This window comes from Penicillium hordei (genome assembly GCF_028827395.1).
Source record: "Penicillium hordei strain IBT 12815 chromosome Unknown utg000002l_segment0_segment0, whole genome shotgun sequence".
NCBI classification, from domain to species: Eukaryota; Fungi; Ascomycota; class Eurotiomycetes; order Eurotiales; family Aspergillaceae; genus Penicillium; species Penicillium hordei.
In genome coordinates, this window is record NW_026623143.1 from 4187150 (window position 1) to 4212339 (window position 25190).

The 25190-nt window shown below is 48.6% G+C and overlaps 9 protein-coding genes across 9 annotated transcripts; 4 read left to right on the forward strand and 5 right to left on the reverse strand.

The window, feature by feature from the left end:
* Positions 1–606: 606 nt before the first annotated feature.
* Positions 607–1901, reverse strand: N7537_004912 (uncharacterized protein; the record flags this gene model as incomplete). The annotated part of the gene is made up of 4 exons (XM_056895969.1): positions 607–1366; positions 1414–1481; positions 1532–1675; positions 1731–1901. 4 exons carry the CDS (start codon positions 1899–1901, stop codon positions 607–609), a joined length of 1143 nt encoding a protein of 380 aa, XP_056755717.1.
* Positions 1902–5604: 3703 nt separating this feature from the next.
* N7537_004913 (RlpA-like double-psi beta-barrel domain-containing protein) lies at positions 5605–6444 on the forward strand (the record flags this gene model as incomplete). The annotated part of the gene is made up of 1 exon (XM_056895970.1): positions 5605–6444. One exon carries the CDS (start codon positions 5605–5607, stop codon positions 6442–6444), a length of 840 nt encoding a protein of 279 aa, XP_056755718.1.
* Positions 6445–7393: 949 nt separating this feature from the next.
* N7537_004914 (fumarylacetoacetate hydrolase family protein) lies at positions 7394–8510 on the reverse strand (the record flags this gene model as incomplete). The annotated part of the gene is made up of 4 exons (XM_056895971.1): positions 7394–7500; positions 7568–7937; positions 8016–8152; positions 8234–8510. The coding sequence occupies 4 exons, from the start codon at positions 8508–8510 to the stop codon at positions 7394–7396; spliced, it is 891 nt and encodes a 296-aa protein (XP_056755719.1).
* A 369-nt stretch (positions 8511–8879) lies between these two features.
* N7537_004915 (uncharacterized protein) lies at positions 8880–10585 on the reverse strand (the record flags this gene model as incomplete). The annotated part of the gene is made up of 7 exons (XM_056895972.1): positions 8880–9217; positions 9269–9408; positions 9461–9616; positions 9669–9825; positions 9880–10234; positions 10285–10476; positions 10508–10585. The coding sequence occupies 7 exons, from the start codon at positions 10583–10585 to the stop codon at positions 8880–8882; spliced, it is 1416 nt and encodes a 471-aa protein (XP_056755720.1).
* A 248-nt stretch (positions 10586–10833) lies between these two features.
* On the forward strand, positions 10834–11976 carry N7537_004916 (cupin domain-containing protein; the record flags this gene model as incomplete). The annotated part of the gene is made up of 3 exons (XM_056895973.1): positions 10834–11080; positions 11173–11607; positions 11672–11976. The coding sequence occupies 3 exons, from the start codon at positions 10834–10836 to the stop codon at positions 11974–11976; spliced, it is 987 nt and encodes a 328-aa protein (XP_056755721.1).
* Positions 11977–12229: 253 nt separating this feature from the next.
* Positions 12230–14500, reverse strand: N7537_004917 (putative arsenite efflux transporter ArsB-like; the record flags this gene model as incomplete). Its single annotated transcript, XM_056895974.1, has 3 exons — positions 12230–12577; positions 12653–14364; positions 14425–14500. The coding sequence occupies 3 exons, from the start codon at positions 14498–14500 to the stop codon at positions 12230–12232; spliced, it is 2136 nt and encodes a 711-aa protein (XP_056755722.1).
* Positions 14501–15920: 1420 nt separating this feature from the next.
* Positions 15921–17872, forward strand: N7537_004918 (uncharacterized protein; the record flags this gene model as incomplete). The annotated part of the gene is made up of 5 exons (XM_056895975.1): positions 15921–16081; positions 16141–16277; positions 16364–17059; positions 17140–17590; positions 17665–17872. The coding sequence occupies 5 exons, from the start codon at positions 15921–15923 to the stop codon at positions 17870–17872; spliced, it is 1653 nt and encodes a 550-aa protein (XP_056755723.1).
* Positions 17873–18770: 898 nt separating this feature from the next.
* Positions 18771–21281, forward strand: N7537_004919 (putative C6 transcription factor; the record flags this gene model as incomplete). Its single annotated transcript, XM_056895976.1, has 8 exons — positions 18771–19026; positions 19078–19242; positions 19297–19770; positions 19830–20022; positions 20069–20218; positions 20275–20765; positions 20817–21026; positions 21088–21281. The coding sequence occupies 8 exons, from the start codon at positions 18771–18773 to the stop codon at positions 21279–21281; spliced, it is 2133 nt and encodes a 710-aa protein (XP_056755724.1).
* A 161-nt stretch (positions 21282–21442) lies between these two features.
* On the reverse strand, positions 21443–23416 carry N7537_004920 (acid sphingomyelinase family protein; the record flags this gene model as incomplete). The annotated part of the gene is made up of 3 exons (XM_056895977.1): positions 21443–23068; positions 23127–23213; positions 23279–23416. The coding sequence occupies 3 exons, from the start codon at positions 23414–23416 to the stop codon at positions 21443–21445; spliced, it is 1851 nt and encodes a 616-aa protein (XP_056755725.1).
* Positions 23417–25190: the final 1774 nt, after the last annotated feature.

The window sequence follows — 25190 nt, forward strand, 5'->3', positions numbered from 1 at the left end:
ATTAATGCAGGAGGAAGACCAACGGTGCAATCAGACATCGGAAACTGTGGAGAGAAGTTGATCTAACTGCATTCGTGATCGCCCCAACTACGCTAAACTGACGGGGTTGTGGTTTTGGGGACAGACGGGGGCTGAATCGGACACAACACACCCAATCAAGTCTACTCTCGCCCAGAATAGAGTGAGTGAAAGACCAGCATTCCGAATCACGAATAATTATGACAAGAAGGCTCCGTGGAAGAGAATTCGAGAGTAGATGTCTTCGGGTGAACACCATCTAAACTGCCTTAAGAGTATGCCACTGATTTTCGGGCGCCAATTCCAAAGGGCTGGGTGACTGCGAAAGAAATAGCAGAAATAGCACGGACACGTACTTCGTTTTCAGCTAGACGCCGGAGATCAACGCCATCTCGTTACATCTAAAGCTATTTTCTGATGTCTAAGATTCCATGGTGGTCCACATGGGAGTCCATACACGGAAAAAGCATGCCCCAAAAATGAGTACTATCTAGTGTAAGAATGAAAAAGAATTAGAATCCATAGCTTAACCGGTATCTATTCTGAAGTGCTTTCACCGACATTTAACACTTTCTCCTCCTATTAAGTTCAGTCTATGTGCTTAGGAATATAAATAGCCCCCTTCTCCATTGTGATGTCTTCAGGAACGACATCCAACACATCCACATCGCCCCATGTCGCATGAACGGTCTGTTCTCCCTTCAGGATACGGTTGATATTGAGCATTGTGCTATACATCACTCCCCAGCTGAAAAAGCCTTCTTCCTCGCCGCTCTCATCATTGTGGATATCAGAAAACTTTGCTTTTGGACCTGCCTGATGGAAGCCGCCCGTGATAGAAGGGTAAGGTGCAAAACACCGCAAATAACCATTACCGCACATACGCCCAAGTGATACGTCAAACTGCGCGCCAATATCAATTTCTTCCGCAAGACCAGACGGGTTAACCGAAAGGGCCGCGAGAATCCGCTGTGCACCCTTATAGCTCACGGCATAAAGCATTGAGCAGACTGCATCGTTTGCTGTGCACGCAAGTCGACTGTGGTCAGGTCTCTCGTAACCCTCGAATACCGGAGGGTCGCGCCACTGGGGAAGAAAGTGGTGGGGCATTGGGATAGTTGGATCATTTGGGGCAAGGTAAAATGGCAAATTAGTTTTACATGAAATGCCACAGTGTCCTAGCCATAGGATATCCCAGTCATCGCCGTATGGTGACTGAGACGGAGCTTTCTGGAGCTGGAGGGCTCGGACTGCGTGGGCGAAGCTCTGAAGCTGGACTTTGATTGATACATCCCAGTCTGAATCGTCTTCCATAATGATAGCACTCCCTAATCTCTCCTGTACAATTCTAGGGACAATTAGTTGAAGTCAAATATTGTAGTTTCAACCACATACCGTTGGAGTCCGTTGACATGCGCCCGTCGGGCCGCGTACTCGGTCGTTTTATGGTCATAGTTCCAGTTCTAGAAAAGGTCAGTCATTTGTGTGTATTGTGTAACTTTAGCAAACATACATATGGATAGGATTTAGCATCTACTTCATCTGGAGTCACGCCGTTGATCCATTCTACGTGGAAATTGCTGAGGGATGAGCCTAGGACGATGTTGTCCCGCTTGTCGGGCCGGCTGACAAGGTTGATGGCGAAGACTTTTTGAAACTAAATAGTCATGAGCTGAAAGATCTCTAGGTGAGGCTTGGAGTGTAATCATTACCCCAAGGGTTTCGTTTCTGATGGCATCGAAGTCGTCCCGATCATGCCGGTCGCCCCAGACCTGCTGGACGGGGGCGGTTATGCTCGGTCGTAGCTTGAAGAGGAAGAAAAAGACCCAGAATAGGACGAAAAGGAGCTGTACAAAGCGTAATTTCGATGCAAAAAACACCATGCTCAGTTGTCATCGGGATAGAGACAACAAAACGCGTTGGCCATGATGAGTGTGTAGGAGGCGACCGTGCTTTCTTAATTTCTCCAGCGCTGCTGAGGGAGGCTAGCGCCTACAACATCGGTCTTGCTAAAGCATGGTTGGTCGATTTATTCGTCGGATCCCCACCATGACCAACTTGACTAGCAACATAAACCCGCTGGTATTTGAGGGCACATCAGTGATCTCGACCCATCATTGAAGCCCTGTTTCATCAATGCAGTAGCATAAGTTGGGCTTGAGTTGCTAATAATATTAATCGGTATGGCCAAAGCCCTCCAATTGTCCCTGATATGTACACGCCTTATCACGGGCCGCGTGGGTCCAATGATCGATCCGGAATTACCGCTGGCCCCGCTGTGCTCTCAGGGTTGCAGTCCCTGTTCGTAGTGCCACGCTTCTGATCCTATATAACGTATGGAATCAGCTATGGCTTCATATGACAAGAAGAAGACCAGAACATCGCCCATTTAGGACGCGAATTCGACGTGCTATACCAGCGATTGCGCGCGCGCCCATCCACGGCCGCATGCCCTCCGTATAATCCAGGGCCGATCCCTTAGTCTGCTTGGCAGAAGGTGCCTTCGGTTTAGCACCGATCGTCGCCGAGCTTAAAAAGGTAGAAAACCAGACCTATTTACGCAGGAACGACCACACACAAAAGCTTGGAAGAACTAGAACTATCGCCTCCTACCACAACTGCCTGCGCAGATCAAACTTATCACAAGTCGGACGTCGGATAAGAAGGTTACAATGTGTCAAAGATTTTGGCCTCGTTTAACAGTTTTTCGATCAACTTAAGCCGCATATCGCATCCAGGAGGGTTTGTCCGATGAACATCCATAACTTTGATGACACTTTCTTTCGTCTCCCGAACCATCACCACAAGCTCCGATGGAGGAATCTGGCACCGATGTCACCGTGGTCAAGTGGTTAAGTGCATCACCCCAAATATCGATAAAATACCTCCATAGGTTATCCTACATGGCAGAACGTATCTTGAACATTGGTGCCGTGAAACCAATATCCCTAATAAATATCTAGTCGCGATTTCTGAAACTGGCTGGACGGACGATGAGCTTCCACTGTTGATCTCGATTGGATTAAATTTCTTCTAGAAAAATACCCGAAAGTGGTTCGCACCTTGACCAGATTGCGAACTTTCTACAGCATACTCCCAAGAAGCAGGGAAAAACGCCTCAGAAAAGGCCTACCAAGAAACATAATCCTACAAATAGCCTCCATGCTCTGCGGATGCGAGTCGGCGAATTTATCACCGTCCAGAGCAGGAACAAATGCGTGATGTTAAGGCGTGAAAAGGGCTACCAGGAATATACCGGGGCCTGCCATTCCTACGGTCACTTCGGACGAGGAAATTAAGCTTCCCAGAGGGTATAGAATTGGCAAATGAAAATTAGCACCTGGGCAGCATATTACTTTGATGACGAGAGGGGAATAACTTCAATAAGTTGCAAAAGCACGAGGCACCCAGGCCCTCGGGATCCTTGGTGCCTCAGGATCCTTTTTTGTTTATGAAGGTTTATGCATGTGATCATCTTAGTTCCTGCATGTGCCAAGAAAAGGTCTTTGAATCATGAATTAGTCTCGGAATAAGGAACACAATACATTCTCCCCTTTGCTATTGTCCTACTCGCCTGGTAACTAGTATTTCACACCGAGGATCTTCTAGGCCTTGTTATACTACACTAGTTGGTCAAATAGACGAGTTGGCCCTCATAGTATAACCAATGGGTCCGAAAGAGGCAATGAATCAACCCCGAGAAGCCATTGCGAAACACGAGAAACAAAAACAAAAATATTTTCGAAAGCGTTCGTAACGTGAGGTTGCGAGTAGAAAGTCCTACTAATCTCCCTGACGAAACTTCATTGGTTCGTGACGTTTGTTGACTATTTCCATATAATTATTGTGTTGGTAGGGATTATCGCCACCCCGCGGACACACTAAACGGGCTCGCGAAATTCGCCGTCGCCAAAGATTACGGAGTACAATCCCAGTCTCAACCCCCACTCCCTTCAAATTCTTCAAATTCTTCAAATCTGCAATTTCATTGTAATACACTATGTATGTACGCCATCCAACCATGGTCATCCAATTCTATTCCGGGGGGATCTTCGGTCAAATGGAGCAGAGGGGACTGGACCAAGTGGAATACAGTACTGTGTATGGGCGCCAACCAAATACCCGAGCTCGTACCATGTATCTGGTGTTATTGGTGCGACATGGTCTGACTCCCCTCTCTCGGGAAGGAGATGATTGGGTCTGAAATACCAAAATGCCCGGGGATGGGATGTGTAGTTAGAGAGCTATAGGTGCATTTTAATTATTTGTGCGAACATAGTCAGCACCCTGATCGGGTTCTCGGTATCGATTACGTAGGTCTCGGACATTTCAAGATTGTTCAGGGTGCGTGCCCTGTGCCCTGCATTTGGTGTTTGGGCTGGTTAGGGCTGGGAAGAGGGGTTGAATATTTAGTACAGAATACTGGATACGGAGTGCAGTGAGACAAGTAAGATCTTGAAAATGAAGAGTCTAGATTCAAACCCTCAATAGGTAGAGCCATTCACACAGTACGGAGTACTCCGGATGTTCACACAATAGAAAACTAGGATCGGCACTATTCTCCCACTAAAAGACTAAAAAAAAACTAAAAAAACGGCTTGAAAACTTAGACCAAGTCCAGACCGTTGGCAGTGGAGAGGACTAAAATACATGTACGGAGTACAATAATAGTATACAAGTAAAACATGATCCCAGCTGGATTGGCTTAAACGGTCATCTTTGTCTTACGCATTGTCCAATCATACCGGTAATCATACCCTCGGGGCCCGATACACACACGTCAGACTGCGAAGAGGCAGACTGCAGTATTCTGGCCCGTCCTCCCCTGGGGTGCATTGCGACCGTGTACACTACAACACGTCATTTGCAAGGTGACTAAAGAGTGAAGATGTGATGAGATCTTAATAAATGATATGAAAAATAGCGGATATGGTATCCCCGAAGGAAGAACCTTGGAAAAGAAAGAAATACTCGCTGTCTCTGATAGGTCGACTGGTCAGGTACGAGAAGTAAAATATGTGGGTCGTGAGACCCCAGCTAGGCAGTAGGAGTTGGATCGGCTGAAGCAGCCGTCGGTCTATCCCCAGAGGAGATTAGGGCCAGGAGAAATATGGCCTGTGTGGCGCACAAGCCCCTGGTGATTTTTTTGTTCCAATGAGAATCTACCGGGGCGTCCGGCTCGGGTATCTAGGAGTTACGATTGTGATATTCCCGTAATGCGTCCTTTGTAGGGTAGGATCTATGTAGAATATCCAGTATGTGTGTACAACATACCTAGTGTAAAGAATGAACGGCAGTGAGTTGTCCAATGGGTCGTGGCTTGATTTGGACCATGGGTTTGGATAAAGTGGGGAACTTGGTAAACAATTGAAGTGGGCCATTTTCCTCTTTGGTGCCTTACCTTTGGTATTTTATAAAGTCGAGATCCTTCCCCCCGAATTATCTTTGTTCTCTTTCAGTCCATTCCTTCCTTCCTCACTCACATTCCTTTCGAGTGCCCAACCTTCCTGCTGTGCAGTTGATCAATCCTTTAAGCAACCTCACACACACACTCTCTCTCTAGTCATCTATTCAGATTCATTCGCAATGGCTCCTATCACCAAGACTCTCGCCCTTGCTGGCGCTTTCTTCGCCTTGACTGGCTACTCGGCTCCCGTCGCCAAACGTGCCGTCGTTTGGGAGACCGTCACGGATATCGTCTGGACCACCGTCGATGTCACCACCACCGTCTACGCTCAGGCCGCTCACCCTACTACTGTTGTCCCTGTCGTCGCCAACGCCGTCCCTACCACCACCGCTGCCCCCGTTGTTGAGGCCTCTACCAAGGAGGTAGAGAAGGCTGCGCCCACCACTACCTCCTCTTCCACCACTACCGCTGCCCCTGCCCCTACTGTTGAGGCTCCTGCCAAGCAGGTGGAGCAGGCTGCGCCCACCACCACCTCCACCACTGCTCCTCCTGCTCCTCCTGCTCCTCCTGCTCCCACCGTGGAAGCCGAGACCTCTACCACTCCCGCTCCCGTCGTACAGGCTGAGACCTCTTCTACCGCTGCCCCTACTGCCACGCGTTCCGCCAACACTGAGACCACTAGCAGCGGCCGCACCGGCGTCTGCTCCGAGGGCTCCCCTTGCGACGGTGAGATTACCTTCTACGACACTGCCACCACCAGCACCAACCCCAGCTCCTGCGGCACCACCAACGATGGTACCGTAGAGAACGTTCTCGCCCTGCCCCACGGTATCATGGCCGATGGTGACTGCGGCAAGACCGTCACCATCACATACAATGGCCAGACCGCCACTGGTATTGTGGTGGACAAGTGCATGGGTTGCGATAACAGCTCCGTCGATCTGTCTCGTCACCTCTTCGGTCAGCTGGCCCCCATGGACAAGGGCCGTGTCTCTGGTGCCAAGTGGTACATCCACTAAACGTTGCGTCGACCGCGCGTTAGTTTTGATGGCCATGATTATGAACATGAGCAACGGACACATCTCTGGTAGATTGCGCAAACGGATATGGTCTTGACGACTCTTCCCCCCTTTTTCCCCCCGCTCTTTTCACTTTATTGTGACTTTCCCCCCTTCTTTCCTAGTCTCTCCGAGAACCCAATCATTCATCTCTCAGAGAGACCGGGTCTTTTTCTTTTACCTTTCGTCCACTCCCTTGATATTGGATCTTTTTACCATTTCGCGTGTCCCTAGCGGACCGCATTCACATTTTGCCCATTTTTTCATGTTCATAGAATTTTCTTCTCTTCGGAGTCTTTTTTCGCAATACTACCTGATGATGGATCCCATTCGGCCATAAGACATATGCTTACGATCCTTGCGCGCATGCTGGCAAGTCATGGGCGGTTCTCTTGACGAGATCTCGAACACGCACATGCGACAGGACAATTATGATTACGAAGATCATGCTCGTGATATGCAAACAGTCTCCAAAAAGACGAAGGGCATATTGCAGGAGACGGATCATTGAATGAGATTCGTTTCGTTTGACTCGTGTTTGTTTATTCAGATAGTCTTCAGTATTCGTAGTATCCCGGTTTTATTTTCGAGAACTGTTCGTTTGTACGAGTACGGAGTAGTGTGGCCCCTTTCCAATTTTTAGACTCTTTGAGGTCGACCCAAAACGGAAAATGAACTACAGGAACGGAAGGCTAGAGACTATATTGGTCCACGCTGAGACAACTGCGCCTCGCTTCTATAACACAGCTTGGGATGATCAATTGCGGGCCTCTCTTTCCAGCCAAGTCAAGTTGTTCTCTTGCGATATTGTCTTAAATTTGGATCTGCTGAGAAGTGCTCTGGCGATCTCCGTCTTGCCCGTCTATAATGTAGCCCCAAGCCCCGTCAACCAACAATCATATAATCCATCTTAATCGAACACCACGCCGTTCCTCAGCGTCCCAATACCATCAATGACAACATCCATTTGCGTCCCAGGAACAAGGTACTTAGGCGGCGAAAGACCAGCGCCCACACCTAAGAAAACGAGTCAGCTCAACCAATCCCCTCCCAAACAAACAAAAACAACACAGATAAAACTCACCACCAGGCGTCCCCGTCATAATAACACTCCCCTTCTGCAACGTCGTCCCCTGCGAAAGATATGACACTAAATACGCACAATCAAACAAAAGATCCGCAACATACTCCTCCTGTCTAACCTCCCCATCAACAATCGTCTTCAGCAACAGCTTACTAGGATCAGCGATCTCGCTCGCAGCAACAAGACACGGTCCTAGCGGCGCAAACGTATCAAATCCCTTAGAGAATCCCCATTGCGGGACACGGCCCGCGAGAGCCGGATCGCGCTGCAGTTTGCGTGCTGAGACATCGTTGCCGACTGTGTAGGCGGCTACGTAGGAAAGCGCGTTCTCTGGGGAGATGTTCTTGGCGTCGCGGCCGATTACAAGGCACTATGGGTGTTTGTTAGTATACATACTGAGATCAGTGGACCTAGGGCAGGGTATTCGTAAACAGGGGCCTTGTCTTACCAGCTCGCCTTCATAATCTGCCTGCGAATCCTGGGCGATCTGTGGGATTGCTACTGGTGCGCCGTGATCGTGGATCGTGGTATTTGGCTTGAAGAAGATGAATGGGAATGGGGGTGGGGTGCGGCCGGCTTCTTTGACTGTAGACATGGTAGATATGTGTATAAGTAACTGTGCTTGAGGTATTTGCTCTATTTCCTAGAGAGGATTGGGAAACTCACTATGTTTCGCATAGTTCAACCCGACACAACGCAGAATAGGAACATCTGTCTGCGCCAATGGGCCGAGGACGGTCTTCACGGAGACGATTTCATCGGTGACGCGGGTTTTGCCGGTGGTGTCGTATAGGTCGTCACCTTCGATTACACGTGCTTGTAATTTGTCGGACTCGGTTATAAAGCCCAGGTCTGTTGTTGGGGTTGGGAGGATTGGCTCGCCGCGTAGGGTGCGGCCGTCTGTGGCGATGAAGCGGATTAGGCGTTTCCACGGGAGAGACATGTTTTCGGGTTTTTCTTGTCTTGGTATTTGGTTCGTTGTAATTGAAATTGACTAACAGGGCCATCCATTCCGGTGGTTGGGGGGTTATATGGCTCTTCATTGTCGTTATGCCGGGGATAGATCGGGTACACCGGGATTGTCGGGTGTAGTTCCGCAATGGGGGTTTAGTAGCTAAACGGATGAGAAACCAGAGGATGCAGGGAATCTGGGGTATGATTAGCATGACGAAATATCATGGCTATAATGATCTTTCGGGCTAATGTGCGAACTATATAGTGTTCTTTTGGGGATCGGATGCCTACAGCAACTGGACTGATATTGATGAACAGAAACGAAGGGAAATCATTATTCTCTATGCAAACAGCTTTTCTACAATTCCGACTTCGTCCAAGCCCGATCAATCTCTTGCTCAGCATCATATCCATAACACCACATCTGAGTCGCCGGATCACTCCACTGGTTAGGGCTGTGACTGAAAGGCAGACCCAAAGTCTCGGGCTTCATAGCTGCATCACGGGCTTCCTGGAGCGGGCCATCGGCGAAATGCCACAGCTTTCCATTCAAAAGACTTGCCTCTTGCATCATTCCAGCTCGCTCGATGCGGACCTTTTCGAAAATGCTCAATGCTTTGGAGATGTCTGCGACGGTCTCCATTTTGGACAGAGATCGTGCTAGGGCTGCGCCGTCTTCGACGGCCATTGCTGCACCTGTGCAGTTTTAGTGACCACTATCAAGGTTAAGTATGCTTTTACACTTACCCTGTGACATGTAAGGTAACATTGCATGTGCTGCATCTCCAAGGATCAATACTTTGCCATTCACCCAGCGAGATAAGGGGACTCCACTGATCAGTGGCCATTTGATGGTTTTTTCAATGAGTCCGATAATCCTCTCAAGCCTGGAAATTCATTAATAGGAAGACAATACCAACAAAACCCATAGACTCGTACCGGCTGTCCCATCCTTGGAACTCGCGTCTCATATCACTGAGAGTATTTTGCTGATCCCAGGTTGCAGGATCACTGTCATCTGGGTGAGAGAGAACCATGTTGAAAGACTTGCCGGCTCCGATGGTGTATGTCATTACATGCCGCTGGTCACCAATCCTAGCAAAAAGGGTCAGTTGTGTTTCGAAGACCCTTCCATAATTCTGCTAACCAGATATTAAGAGCTGGCCTTTCCAACAGCCAAGAAAGCTCCGGGTCTCCCTTGATGCGCTCCACATCCACAGTAGCTCGGTAGGCCGCGAATCCAGTCTTCTCGAATGCGGACTTACCGCTCTGATCGAGAGTTCCACGAGCAACCGACTTGACCCCTACAGACCATTAGAGTCGGTCCATATATATCTCAAGAGTATGGCGATATATACCGTCTGCAGCAACGACCAAATCAGATGATACAGTTTCATCATTCTCAAGAACAATGCTTGGTTCCTCGATATTATATCCCACAACCCGTGAGGCAACCTTGACTGTGACACCTAGGTCCAGGGCGCGTTTATGCAGCGCAGAATGGAAGTTCGCACGGTGAATCACATAGTACGGCGCGCCGAACTGTTCTCGGAAGTTCGGGATAAGCTGTGTGAGCCCAATGACATTTCCTGATTGCCAGCGTCGGAAAGAAATAGACTCAGGCTCGATCACATACTCTTTCAAGTATGGGTCTAGGCCGAGTCTGCTCAGAAGTCGAGTTGAGTTGGATGGGATTTGGATACCAGCCCCGACCTGAGGTAGGTGATTAGCTATGGCTAGCATCAACGGAGAAGAGGTAGTACTTCTCCAAGCTTCTGTGCTTGTTCGTAGACAGTCACGGTGTGGCCGGAAATTGCGAGCGCGATAGCTGTTGCTAGTCCGCCGAGTCCGGCGCCAACGACGATAATGTTTAGGCGGACCTTTGCAGGGATGGTTTTTTCACCTGACAAGGGATCATTTAAAAATTCGAGGCAGTTGCTGGGGTATGTTGGGGTCTATTGGGTCGTTAACGTCTGATAATCTCACATTGCCATTTCGGGATGAGAAATTCACCTTCAAGGACGCCTGAGAAACATGGCCATTGGCCCGACCATTGGACACCATCTTGCTTACTGTCACTTGCTTTGTTTCAAGGGAAATAATTGGAGCTTATCAACAACGCATATCGTCGGATTACCGCCTTTATGACCCCTCGGCTGGGAACGCACCGGGGAAGACTTCCCGATCTTGCCCCGGACTTTAGCAAGAGCCGACGATCCTATGAAAGTGTTCAAGATATATCTTACGGATCAATTCTCCATATAATGCAGATAATATAGTCCAAAGATCTCATTACCATCGAAACTCCAACAATGTCTTCAACTCAAGTAGAAAGTGTTATTGACACAGAGGAGCAGCTTCTCGCTGACCTCGAAGCGAGCAAGACCCTCCCTCTGTGGAAGCAGATGGCGCGTCTAAACCCACCAGCACCAAACCCAACAACAATCCCAAATGTTTGGAAGTACAGCGCCATCAGACTTAACTTGGAGCGCGCTGGAAAGCTCGTCCCGGCAGACCAGGCTGAGCGCCGGGTGCTGATGCTCACCAACCCAGCTCGAGGTATGTACAAAGCTACCCTTAGATTTTGCATTGAGTTATACCTTGCTATGAACTATACACTGCGTATAACAGCTTCTGACATCCTATCAAAGATGCCCCCTTTACTACCGACACCCTCTACGCTGGTCTGCAGCTAGTGATGCCTAACGAGACTGCACGCGCTCATCGACACACGGCCTTTGCCATGCGCTTTATTATTGAAGGCCAGGGCGGTTTTACTGCTGTCCACGGCCGGCGCATCACGATGCAGCGCGGAGACGTTATTCTCACCCCGACCTGGAACTACCATGACCACGGCAAAGATGGTTCTGGACCTATGGTGTGGCTGGATGGGTTGGATTTGCCCAACTTCAGACACTTCCCTGTGCACTTTGTAGAGCACTTCGATAAGCCTCGTTATCCTGCGGAGAATGTGGATAGTACTACTTCGCCGTTGGTTTTTCCGTGGAGTACTATGAAGGCCCAGTTAGATGGGGTTGTTGGGGACTGGGTTACTAAGAGATACTTGAAGGAGGGTGGGCGGGAAGGTATGTGTTTGGCCTTTTTGCCACTTGGCTCGGTGAATGGAAATATGGCTAATGGTTCTCATAGTGAGTCGCGTCCTTGGAGGATGTGCTGAGAGAATTTCGGCATTCAAGGCCTCACCTTCCCGGCGCGAGACTACGTCTGCTGTCTATCATGTCATCACTGGCAAAGGGCGCTCGACTATCGGTAATAAGGAATATACCTGGGAGCAGGGTGATACCTTCTGTGTTCCGGCGTGGTACAGATACCAGCACTTTGCGGGTGCTGAAGAACAGGTTTATCTGTATCGGTTTGATGATAAACCCATGATTGACGCATTGGGCTTCTATCGCTCGGAGGACATGGACATTGAATCCCTTGTGGATGAGTGAAGCTATTAGTATAGCGTGATTAGACGTGTAGTGCCACAGTATCGTGGGAGGGTCGATCAAGTGATGGAATGTAACACAACTCAACCTGAATAAGTGGAAATTTCACAATGAGAACAACTTGCGTTAGAGATACTTCTGGGTTCATTGACTTCGTAAGATCGTCTGCCTGTCGGGTGACAAAAAGCCACACCAAACAAACATTGAGAGCATCACCATCTATAAAACATCTAAACAGCCTCCCGCAATCCACACATCAAGCCGGCACGTGGGGGTTGGCACTTCTGACAATATACACTTCTCCAGCAAGAACTGCACATCCAACCACCATAGAGATAGCAATGATTGGAAGGTTCACACGGGCAAATTCCAGACTTCCGACACGGATGTGCTTTCTCGCCAAGATATCCCGCCACAGCAGCCCAGCCAGCGAAGCACTAAACGCAGTGCTAAATGCGCCATAATTGACCCCGAGTGCCATGCTGTAGATAGTCGCCCACCATGTGCGATCGCTGATGGGGATTCCGCTGACTTCATGGATCTTTTGCCATGCTTGGATAACGCGCGAGAGAAGAATCGTAGTGCCGATGTTTGTGCCAGCAAACTGATCAGAAGAGTGACGAGTTAGCGGTCTCGGAGCGAGAGTGGAAAAATGGTCAGCGGATTGGTCAATACTCACATTGCACAGAATCACAGATAAGAATCCCATCCCACCGATACTGCCTACTGTCCCGGTCTTTTCTACCCAGTGGTCCCATCCATACGCGAAAACCGGCACCCAGCCCTTGGTGACAAGTGCCTGCACTAGAATGAACATCGTAAAAGCGAAGGGTACCAGTGCAAAAGGCATGTGGGATACTACGACCGTCACAGTGGGGAATGTCTCCTGCGACCAACGATAGATATCACCAGCGAGCGACGCCAAGGTGCATGGGCCGTTGTCCTGATGATACGGATATCCCCGCTTCTCCTCATCTATCGTGGTGTCGGTGGTTTGTCTCGAGTCCAGTGCCTCGGGAGAACTTGCACGAGCTGGTTGTTTGCTGTCTATCGCCTCACCGCCTGGTAGTTGTAGTTCTGGAAACTTCTCCTTGTCAACAACAGAGAGTGAAAATTGAGTTCCGCTTTCTAGGTAAGGCTTCTTTGAGGCGATATCGTCATCTGCGTGCTCACTGCAGTGGCGCAGGCCTGTAGCATCATATTGCTCGGACTGCTCCGACCTTAACGTCTCTGGGTCCATATTTTCTGGTAATGCTTGATGCTCCTCTCGTTTGCGCATTTCTCGCTCTGCCTGTGCGTCTTCAAACTCCTGTCGACCCTTCGCGGCAATCTCACGGGTGTCATGGCGATGGATCCAACCAAATGCGAGATCCCAGCAGAACATCACAAAAGCAGCGGGCAATGTAACCCAGAAAACGGGATTCTCTTTGCCTGATGCATTGATTGCCAGGAGGGTTATGAGCGTGGCGGCCATAATGAGCCCCCCAAAAGATGCGCCCTTTTTGTCTAAGAATGGGTTCATAATCTCTTCCAGTGAGAGTTGCTTTCCTTCCTTATCATCGGTTTCCTCTGTCTCTTCGGCGGTTCCTCTGGCATGAGGAATGTTGGGGTTCACGGGTGCTTTTTTCTTTTGATCCTCAGACAGCTCATGCATTGTGATAGAGAAAGGAATAAGGGATTCATCGGCGAAAATGATATATAGCAGGAACGGGAATAGAACGATTGCTGTCACAACTACAGGGACAATCATGTTGGCCGTGTAGACAATGAACTTGATCTTGAAGGCGCCAGCAAGGACCAGGTTGGTGGGGTTGGAGGAGACAAGAATTGCGGAGGCAATGTTGGCTATGGCAAACTGGCTGTGGATCCAGGCTCTCGGGTGGACGATATTGCTTGACACGCGGGTCATGTACGCGAGGAACGCTGTACCGGACAGAATGATTGGGTCGTTTCCGATGAAGCTGCCTAGCCCGAAAAAGAAGACAAACAGATAAAAGAATAGACGGTGGCCGACCTTGCCTGCCTTTTGGAGAACCTTAAAGGCCAGATATCTGATGAGGCCAGAGGCGTCAATCGAGATGGCAATGTAGGCGAGTGTAAGGAAGAAGACCATGATATCAATGGGATTAATGTTGTCTGCGCCAACTATTCCATCATGTACCTCTTTTCGGCCAATAGCCAAGATAGCGAGAAGGAAGAGATCCGCTATTAACGGTGCCGTGATAAAGTTCAACGGAAAGCGAAATTTCACGAACATCGGTTGCTTGTCATTGGATCGAGAGCGAGTCCGATGAGGTATTATGCGCATGGCACTCAATACATCCAGAACTCCATTTGTGAGCCATCGAGGCAGGTATAGTGGGATATGAAATGGGAAAAGGACAATAATATCTGCACACAAAGAAGCAAAAGTTAGTCTCAATCTTACATTGTAGGCCTAACCGCACTTACTAGTAATAACAAAGATTATTAGGGTGATGATTGATCGCCAACTTTTGATTTTCGATGTATCGAGTTCGTCGTCCATTTTGGATATTTTCTTCTCTCTCCGGGGTACACTTCAAGAATATGAACTAGGTAATTGCTGTGGTTGTCATGCACCAAGTCAGCCTCTCTTATTGTGCCTCAGCCGCAGTCAGGCATGGTGACAAAATACCGGAATGTGAAATAAGAGAAATTTGCATGTCAATATTCAACTCTTGTATTTATTGCGGACACATTTCTCTCATGCAAAGAATCCGCGACAAATATGGCGGTTTTCCTGTCAATCGAAAATCCGGAGAAATTTTGTCGCGGGTTGTCCTCTATCTTCGGTGCTTGGAATGCCGGGGAAATCAAGAAATTGTCAAAAATGTGGCGGAAATCGAGTGAAGTACCCCTCATAATCACATCGACCAGGTTCAAATGATTGTGACCTAGGCCGGGCACAAAAGTGGGCGCCCAGCTGCTAATGAAGGCCCTGTCAAGGTATGGGAGGCTGTGGAATATCTCCGTGTTAGAAGTGGATTTGTGGATCAAGGATGGGCTTTATTAAAGTTGCACTAGATTCCAGGCGAAGTAAATCGCCTTTCTTCGACGCTAATCAAGCGTTGCGATAGCAGGAGAAATTTTCGCTCAGAGAGGTCTGGTGGTCTGAGCCTCAATAGGAAGGGCAATCAAAAAAGAGTAAGACATGCACGGGATAGGGTGGACATTTCTGATTAGCTTGTATTTGCCGTTGACAAGAAATGCCAATAAGAAGAGTCGAGACTATTGGAAATTGGCGAGACCTGGGAAACCCCGCACTGTCAACTTTAGGAAGTTGACCGTCACTTTAATGTTGCCTTTTTACTCTTGGCTGACCCATGGTTCGGGACAATATCAGTCCCAGTCTTTCTTTCCCTCGTGACTTTTGAGTTGTTTCGTTATTTCCTACTTCTCCTACTTCTCCTACATCATAGCTCTCATTCCTCCTTGGAACACTGATAAATCGCCCGACAGACACAGCCACTGCGCAATATGTACAACAGAGTCCAAATTGCCAATCAGCGGGAACTGGGATCGCCCCATCTCGTATTCACGCCCGGGTTGCTGCGCCCGCCCAAATCAATATCACGGGAGCACTTGTCGTTCCGAGCGTTAGAGCTTAGCGATAAAGGTTCTTTCTGAGGTTACCCAATCCCAGCTAGACCGAGGCTCCAAAATCCGAGATGAGGCTGTTGCTGACGAAATATCTCTCACCCCGGGTGCGGTCCCCGATTCGCTTTGTTGATCATGGTCAATCTGCAGAGTAACACTTCGTGGTTAAGACGGCTCGAAGGCTCCTTGCTTTCTTTTTCTCTCCATTACTTATGAGATCACGTCGAGCCTCATTAAGTCACTGTCAGGATTAGAGAATGACACCTTAATATATGCCTTTTTTGTTGCTTCATCATAAAGTTACCGTCACCGGAGGCGGATAACATGCAATGCCCGCAATTCCATTAATTGCCTCCTTCCTAGAGCATGCACTCGTGCATCGCGCTCCTGCATCGCCCCCTAACGTGACCGCGACCGGAAGTTCCTCGCATCTCGAGGTTGTCTGCGCCTGGCCGGTTTCCGGTCAATATGGCCCAGGGACCCGAGTCCTGTGGGTTTCCCTTCAAAGAGATTGGCAGTGCTACCATGGTGTACTAACACACTCTTCAGATACTATGTCTTGATTGCAGCCTGTGTGGTCGCTCGCAAAGTAGAATGGATTCGGAACGCTTGTCTGGCCGCTGTGTTACTGTTCCCCGCTATTGCGGCTCTTCACGGAATTGTGCTTGCTGCACTTCATGTCGACGGTGAGTCTAATGGCCCTATCGCCACGGTTGATGCTTCCCGCCCGGTCAAACCCATAGAAACAACCAATGAATCTAATCTTCTATAGGCGCGGTGGATATGGATGTCTATGGGGCGTTCCAGCTGTGCGCAATCGGCATCTTAACCGCCCCAGCGACCGTCAGGCTGTCTCGGACCTACTTCAACAACCCCGGTCGTGATATCATCTTTCTCTGGACCGTCCTTCTCCTAGTTGGACTAATAAGCTTGATTGTGGAATTCATGCGCCTCAAATCCAGTATTTGCCCAGGTGATGACCCGGCAAGCATTCACTGGGCCTCAACTGGGGGCAAAAAAGGTGGTGTGTTTCAATATGGTTCCAACTGTAGCATTGCCTGTACCCCAGAGAATGGTCCGGTCTCACCGTTGCGATTGAAGGCAGCCAACAATATCTATGTGATTCCAGTGCCTAGTCAGCTGTCATTCAATGCTACTACGCTCATTGCGGCTGCGTGCTGCATTCCTGCCATCCTGTCATTAGTATCCATGTGGATCAAAATTTTGGATGATAACTGGGAGAAGTTCTCAAATGGAGCACCTAAGCACAAGCCAGATGAACCCATTCTGGGAACCAACGGGGCTACCATCACCCACATGAATGGGATTACCAACAAGATAAGTAAATGGCTGGCTCTCATCGAGATACCGGTGTTTGCTGCAGCAGTGCTGGCAATTCTCGTCAAAGGCGAGATGAACTTCTGGAGTACGCAAATGCAGCACCAAACAGAGCCTATACAAAGTATTGGTAAGTGAATGCTGTTCCTTGCCTGAGTTTGACAATTAAAAACATCAACTCTATGAATTTACTAACAGATAAATCCTTAGGTCAATGGGCGCCAATCGTTGGCACGGTCCTCGCTGTAATAGGATCACTATATCTCCTTCTCTCCGCAGATATGGAAGCCGCGGGAAAGGAAGATGGACAGCAAGAAGAGACTATCGTGGGGAAATGCCCAAATTGTGACTGTGCTGTTTCCGATACAGGAAGTAGCTCTCGACGAGAGTCTAGAACAAGTGCCGAGAGACAGGATCCCGATATCGAAATGACAAACATACGCCGCCATACTACCAATCAAACCGTTGGCACCCAGCCCGATTTAGGAAGACGAAAGTTTGCCCACTTCCTTAATGCAGCCAGTGCCATTATGACAACCAAAGCCCACAACCAAATCGAGAAAACGGGGTTTAAACCCGAAGCGAAAACAAATTACCCGGAGACCCCAGGAGAAAGATACAAAAACTCAGTTCTCCAAAAGCAGATAGACGAATATAAAAGGTCATCTACACCCGACAACCGATCAAGAGCTGCAAGCTTCATAAGTAGCAGGGGCTCCGTTGACAATGGTGAAGGAAGCTCAAGGAGGCCCCGGAGTCCGACACGCCGTTCAGTGCCTACCCCAGCTATCCCGCGGCCAAAATCCCGTCAAGCTCATTCAAATTCACTCCCGAGTGGGGGCATGTTTGGGACATCAACCTTGCAGTGTCCTCCTGTGGCCGCGTCTGCGGGGTGGCAACGACAATTGAACCCGTTAGATATAAGGCCGATCTCACGAAGTAGAGCACCATCTATGTCCGATGTCAGCCCCACAACTTCATCGCCAAGGCCACAGTCTACGCCAGAGATAGTGATTTCCCCTGATGAAGATAGCTGATTGTTTTGTCTATGGTGTTTTTGGGCTTATGTATTTCCAAGGGTCGTATATGTTAGAGGGGAACGCTAAAGGTTGTATACGGGTCGATTCAGCACTCGTAGTTCAGCTTTATACCTAACCTTATACACAAAGGTACCTAGGCGTACTGCCCAAGGAGTTAATTTAAATAGTTATATAAGTGTGTATTATCCAATCTATATCTATCTACTACTTATATCTCTATATCTTAGCTATTGTCAAACCATATAATAAAGAAAGGATAGGTAAGGCTAATACATAGTAGATGATATGGTTCCGTACTACTACCCTACTTAAGAAATCGACCGTCCTGAGGTGATCCGCGCTAATTTAGATAAAAAATATAATAAAGTCAAGTACTAGTGTTTAGTAGAAAGACTCTTGGTTTCTTCGTCGCTATTAATATATAGGGGATAAATTATACAGGTCCGGGGTGGGCTAATCCTATATAAGTAGATTGTTATATGTCCATCACTCTTGCCACTAATGGGAAAATAGTCTCCGCTGAAAATCCCAAATCAGCAACAAGTCTAGACACATCAAGGTTCATATATCGCAAGCTATGGCCAAGAGAAGAAACAAATCCAATTAAATAAAAAAAATATATCAGCAAAATCAGAGATTGACTAAACCCACTGCCGCTGTCCCCCAGCACTGGATGTTATCCACTTATCCACATCACGGCAACACCGGGTAGCCATCCGATCTACCCCCGCCCGACACAACCCCAGAAACAGTCAGCCCCCGCCAGCCCCTGATCAGATGACAATTGGATGATACTATCAAATGGCATCTAATTCACCTGATAACGAAACACCCAACGGGCGGCCCTTCAAAAGGCGCCGTGTAGCCGTCGCCTGTGATGCATGTCGAACCCGCAAATCCCGATGTGACGGCAAGCGGCCCAGCTGCTCGTTATGTCAGGATCTGGGGTTTGAATGTGTTTACACGCCGCCACCAACGGCTGCTAATATCATTGTACAGAAAGACTATCTGCACAGGCTTGAAGATAGGGTAAAGAGGCTCGAAGAGTCGTTTGGAGGTATGAAAGGTGATTTGAATGGGTTGGCGAAAAGGGTTGATTGTGGGCCAGAAAGGGACAGAGAAAGAGAGTCTGCTATTTCTGGTCGAAATACTGAAGAGAGTCAGGGCGAGGCAAGAATTGCTGCACCGATGCCGGATTTGATTGGGACCGAGGATTCAGTCGATGGTATGGGTGCGGTGATTTTTGCGGATGAGGAGGATTCTGGGTTCTTTGGTAAGTTTACCTACCTGCTTGACGAGGAAAGTCTAGATTGCTAAAGGTTACTAGGCCCTTCTTCAAATATTGCATTTCTTCGACATCTATCAAGCGCTATTGTCCAACCGGGGTATTTCCCTTCACCTGGCGCCGCTGAGGGTGGCTTTGTGAATGCATCGAGACCACCATCGCCACCACGCCAAATAGGTCAAGATAAGCGCATGAAAGTGAACATCTTTGCTTTACCGCCGCCGTCAAACACCTTGGACCTTATCGAACGCTATTTCTCTAACACGGGGTTACTATTCCCCTATATCTACCCACCCGTCTTCCTGGACACATATCACCAGATGGCACGAGAGAACTTCAGTCGCGTACGGAGAACCTGGCTCGGTTTGTTGAATATGGTGCTCGCTATGGCTACTATTGCTGCGATTCCTGGAAGTTCCAGCGCAGATGCTCGGATCGAAGAATCAGATGTGTTCTATCAGCGTGGCCTTGGCTTGTGTGGGAGTGAAATCTTGCGAGGGACAACCCTAGAAGTGGGTGAGTAGCTCTCAACTCTTGTTTCCCTTTGGAAGATTGCCCTGACTGTGTTTCATCAGTACAATATCTACTCCTGATGGGCCAGTACCTCCAAGGCACGCAAAAGTCAATACAAGCATGGACCGTCCATGGATTAGCCGTCAAAGCCGCTCTTCAGCTTGGATTGCATTCGCGGCATGCATCCAAATTATTTTCTCCGATCGAGCAGGAGATGCGAAAGCGGACTTGGTACGGTTGCGTGGTCTTAGACCGGTAAGCGGCTAAATCTCCACACGCCAAACGTATGCTGACAATACAGAACTCTGAGCATGACTTTTGGCAGACCAGCAGCCATTCCAGATAGCTACGTCAAGCTCGAGCTACCCAAGAAGCGAGAATTTGAAAATTCAACGGGCCTTGTGGATGGCGAGACAGCGGCTTTGAGTGTTGCGTTCTTCAACTCGACAATGTAAGTGGTTGATCCCAATACCCATGGAGGTCCGAGACTTCTGACATGAACACAAGTGGACTATATAAGGAGCTCTGGAACGTCCTAGAGCTTCTCTATGGCCAAAACATCGGCTGCGATGGTCCATTACCAGTCAGCGAGATTGTGGCCCATATTTTCAGCTTGGAACAGCACTTGTTCTCCTGGGAACGGTCGCTTACCCATCCATTACAACTTATCTCATTGGATAGCATTGATAATCTGCCTCAAATTCAGATGTCATCCAATACCCAATGTCTTTCGTTAAAGTTTCAAGTCATCCTGACCTTGAGATATCTAAATCTTCGAGTTTTACTCCACCGCCCGATGTTAGTCAAATTCATCACCGCAAGCAGGTCTTCTGAGCACGATCCTCAGGATATTAGATTGTTGCAACAGATTGGGATGAATAGCTTGCAGATATGCGCATATTCCGCGATGGAGATCATTGATATCGTACACCGTGTTGTATCAGAACCTGGATGGAAGCGCACCCTCCTGGGAGCGTGGTGGTTCTCGCTATACTATAGTATGCTCTGACTTCCTCGCCCTCAAGATTTGGATGCTGACAGTTTCTTAGCTTTTAACGCAGCGCTAGTCCTCATCGGAGTAGTTTGGGTCTATCGTGATACCAGCCTAACAAACTCACCAATGATAGACCAAGCAAGTAAAGTTAGACAGTATCCCGGTCGTGCCGTAGCAGCACTTTCCAGGCTTGATGAAGGAAACCGATTGATCGATCGATGTCGGTATTACTTGGAACAATTCAGCAAAGTCTTGAATGATCCTGGTTAGTCTCTTTTCCGTCTTCGTCGTGTGACTGGGACTCTACTAACATTACTGCTTATTAGAAACGGACCTCGATGCCTCAAATACAACCCTTTCCCATCTCCATGGTACTCGAGCAGGAATTACAGGGGACGAATTTAGTCTCTTGCCATTTGGAATGGAGCTTGGCGAGTTCATGATGGATGGGGATCTTGTTGCGATGATGGATCGTCAGGGACTGCTTCCCGTAGATCCCGATTCAACCTTCACTGCTTGATGCCTAATTGTAATGACTGTACTTGTACCAATATTAGATTCCATGACAAGAGGAGAGACATAAATAAAAGGGCTTGGATGGTTTAGATTATCAAATCAACTTTGGTAGTTATTATTCGCAGAATTGAATAAGCCAACTACCAAATGATCAGCCATGGCCTTTCAAGTCTCAAGCTCCTTTCTCCGCTCAAGTTTAGCCCGATACGCCATCTTCGAGACCAGTGTTGCCATTCCAGCATGATCACAGTCAATATGAGGCTCCTTTTCCAGCAGGATATCACCCTCCTGCCCATCACGCTTCGAGAAGTCAAAAGCCTTCGGTTTGTCACAGTTATACTGCGCATTAGCGGCACGAAGAAGGCAGATCTCATTTTTCATGCAGTCATCATGGCAGCTCTCGACTTCGAACCCACGAACACGTCTCGCCCAGTAATCTTGGAAAACAGTCGGATCTTGTTCCATGGCGACGGTGACATTATGCCAGAAAGCAGGACTAATCTCGGCTTCGGGATCTGTGAGTGGAGGCGAGATTTTGGATCCGTAATCAGCCTTGGCGGAGTAATATGGCAGCCATTCTGGATTTGTCTGGAAGGATGGGTGGCTGATGTCGGCGATGTACTGAGTGTAATCTAGAACGCCGAACGTTACTGGATCGATCTTGTAGACGCGGAAAGAGGGTGAGCCCTCCGTTGGCGTCACAGCTGGAGCGATGTAGCCCATTGCAGTAGCTGTGTTCCAGTCTCGATTGTTGTAGTCGGAGTATGCGATTTGGAACCCATCCCGGTGCGTATGACCATAGAACAATGCTGCAATGGTGGCTTCGTAGCGCTGGACAATCTGGTCGAAGTACTCTGAATGGTCGCGGAAGTGATCCGGTATACCGGATGGGATGTGAGAGATTAGCCATGCGCGTTGGCCTGCGTCCTCGGCAGCTTGCAGTTCCTCGATGAGCCATTTAAATTGTCCGCGCGGGTCTTTCTCCATCGGTTCCTGGTACATGTAGAAGTTGTAAATGTAGTAGAAGATGCTGTTGTAAGAGATGATGCGCAGATTGCTGTTGGGATGGACAGCTGAGTATGACGCAAATTGATCTGCAGACTTGACGGAAGGAACACCCGTGAGTCCATACCAGTCTTCTGCAAGAGCCTCATAGGCCCATTGGGGATCAGCTTCACTTGAAGCATCCGGAGGAAAGAGGTTGAGTGGTGCGGTGTCATGGTTTCCTATGGCAGCGTACACAGTGCCGATATCATTTCCCATTGCAGTGTACGTGGCATTGAGCCCTTTCAGAGCTTCGGCCTTGTCAACCAACCAGATATCGTGGGCCACCACATCGCCAGTGTAAATGGAGAACTCTGGATTGATGTTTGCGATAGCAGCATGCAAGCTCTCCTGAAGTATTTGTGGCGGGTCACATTTTGTGTTTCCAAATGGTCCACATGGGTGTTCTGTGTTACCAGGTGCAAATTCATCTGACCAGGATCTGCAACAGATGGGCTTGGAACATTCGTAGCTGGATCCAGGCTCGTAGAGGAGGTCCACATGTGTATCACTGAAGTGGACGACCTGGAGCGGCGTCTGGCCGCTAGATGGTGGCCTCACAGTCTTTGGCTTGGGTGAAGGAAACGTTAGAGTGTAGGGATGAACATCCGGGTGCTTGCAAAGGCCGACCAAACTGGCACATAGTGTCTTGGAAGCGTCAGAGTTGAGATGTAGAGCTTTGAAAGCTTCATGCAGAGCAGGTCCTTCTTTATCAATGATCCCGGTGCAGACATCTGGGTCCTCGACCTGTATACTTGTGGTTAATAGAATTGAGTCAGTAAGCTCATGGGAATCGCGAACTCACCCCGCTGATTTTGCACAGCCCGGTGAATACATCAATCATGAATTTCTGACCAAGCCCTGCGGTAACTTTGATGCTACCGAGGAGAACCTATAGGATTGTATAGAGTCAGCGCAAGACCTTACAAGCAATGGAAGTGCCGAGCTTAAGCATACCTGGCAAGCACCACAGTCCACTGCATTCTTCAAGTCATCCCAAATAGAAGCGATGGACTGCTCAACTTGAGTTTCGGCCTGTACTCCCCGGAGAGACGCCGAAAGCCCAAACGCCAGGAGCAACGTGTTGAGTCTCATCTTGGACTAGAAGAATCGCCTGGTTTGACAAAGGCAGCTCTGGAAGTCAGGACACTCTGTACCTTCCCAGCGTTGGTGCGAACTCCTGGGCAGTGGACAGTTTAAATATCACGGGCCAAAAGCACCTGAGCAGAGCCCTTTGCATTTTTCCATTTGCCAAACAGAAGGTTACTACACCTCGCTTAGAAGGATTGAACTAAGGACTTGCGCCTACATACCCCCATAGCGAAGATCTTGTTCGGTTCTGACATAACCTTGGGACAACTTTTTACCATGTGATAGGCAGTAGAGTAGTATCCGGTATTCCCTTCGACATATATTGGTTGTCGGCATATTTATCCATTATGTAAGATGTATATGCAAGTGGAGAAAAAGCTACAACAAAACGCATATCAGCGGGAATTACTAGCAGCCGATCGACCGAGGGAGTTCTCGCGACTACATACTGAAATAAGAAACGCAGCCAAGGAGCTAGCAGGTAGTTCCTTGTAACGTTGCGAGGCCGCTGATCTCAGGGGGTGATGAGCATAGGCCGTTGATGGCCTCTTCCTCTTGGCATGTTCGCATATTCCCGGGAACTTGTGAGCTTAAAATGAAGAGTCATCACGTTCAAACGAAACGGTGGTGGCAGAATATAGGGGAACGGTCAGTGCGCATAGCACCAAACCTATCCCGTGACAGTAAAGATCATGATTGGATGCGCGGGCCTATCGTACCAATCGTTTTGTATGCCAAGCTCAGTGCCTGCAGGATTTGCCGTGGATAGCTTGATCAATCTGTCGTGTGAGAATAGGATACCGATTGGTTGTCCAGAACGGAGAACGATCTGGGGTAGAAAATCAAATCCGAACTCACGTCGGGTCTACGGAGTAGGCGAGCTGCAGCGTTTGGCCTGATATATCACACTCAAAAATTGGCGAATAGATCGTTGTCGATCGCAAATATCCCCAAACCGGTCTCATGCGGGAGTTTATGAAATATACTAAATACCTCAACGCAGCCTCGCAGCACTCAAGCAGAGCGACTCCCACTTGTATTCCGATACGTGAAACTTTAGGACTCGGGTAGATGGAAGGGCTCGTGATCGATGAATTGCCTATATAGGCGCGGACCGGCAAAGCCCCTGAGAGAGTGATCGGACAAATATCCTGCGAACGAGAGATCACAATACTGCGTTATCCGCATAGTATCACATCGCAAGAAAAGCTCAAACTAGTGCCTTGTTATGGGCTGTGGGTCTCGCTTTCGTCTGTCGTGCCAGAATGCTCATTGGGTGAGACATATGCGGAGATCTTTTCATTATGGACAATCCGACCGAAATAGTATTTGTATACTCCGTATTCCGTGTGGATTTGAGGATTTGAGTATTTGAGTAAATGTGTAGCGGTAATGACTTTAGGCCTGTAGCCTCAAAAGGGTAAATGAAGACGACAACCGGTGATTGGCCAGCCAAAACCGGGGTAAAGGGTCCCTAATTTTCTTTTCTCCCCACATTCGTTTGGATCATCTTTTCAACTTCTCTTTCTCTTTACCTCTTCACCTTTTCTGTTTCTCGAAATCTACCAATTATTGAATCCACGTTTTTCCGATTCCCCTTTCTCCCCCCGGTTTTCCATCCCCCGGATTCGGACTCCGTCGGGAAACGAGACGATGACGCCTCCGCACACGCGCCATTTCTGCCCGCCTACGATCGCGATTTTACACTAAAATTTGAACACCTCAATCATCTACAATATTCTGCGCTACACCTGGGGTGGTTAGAACCGGACTTTCC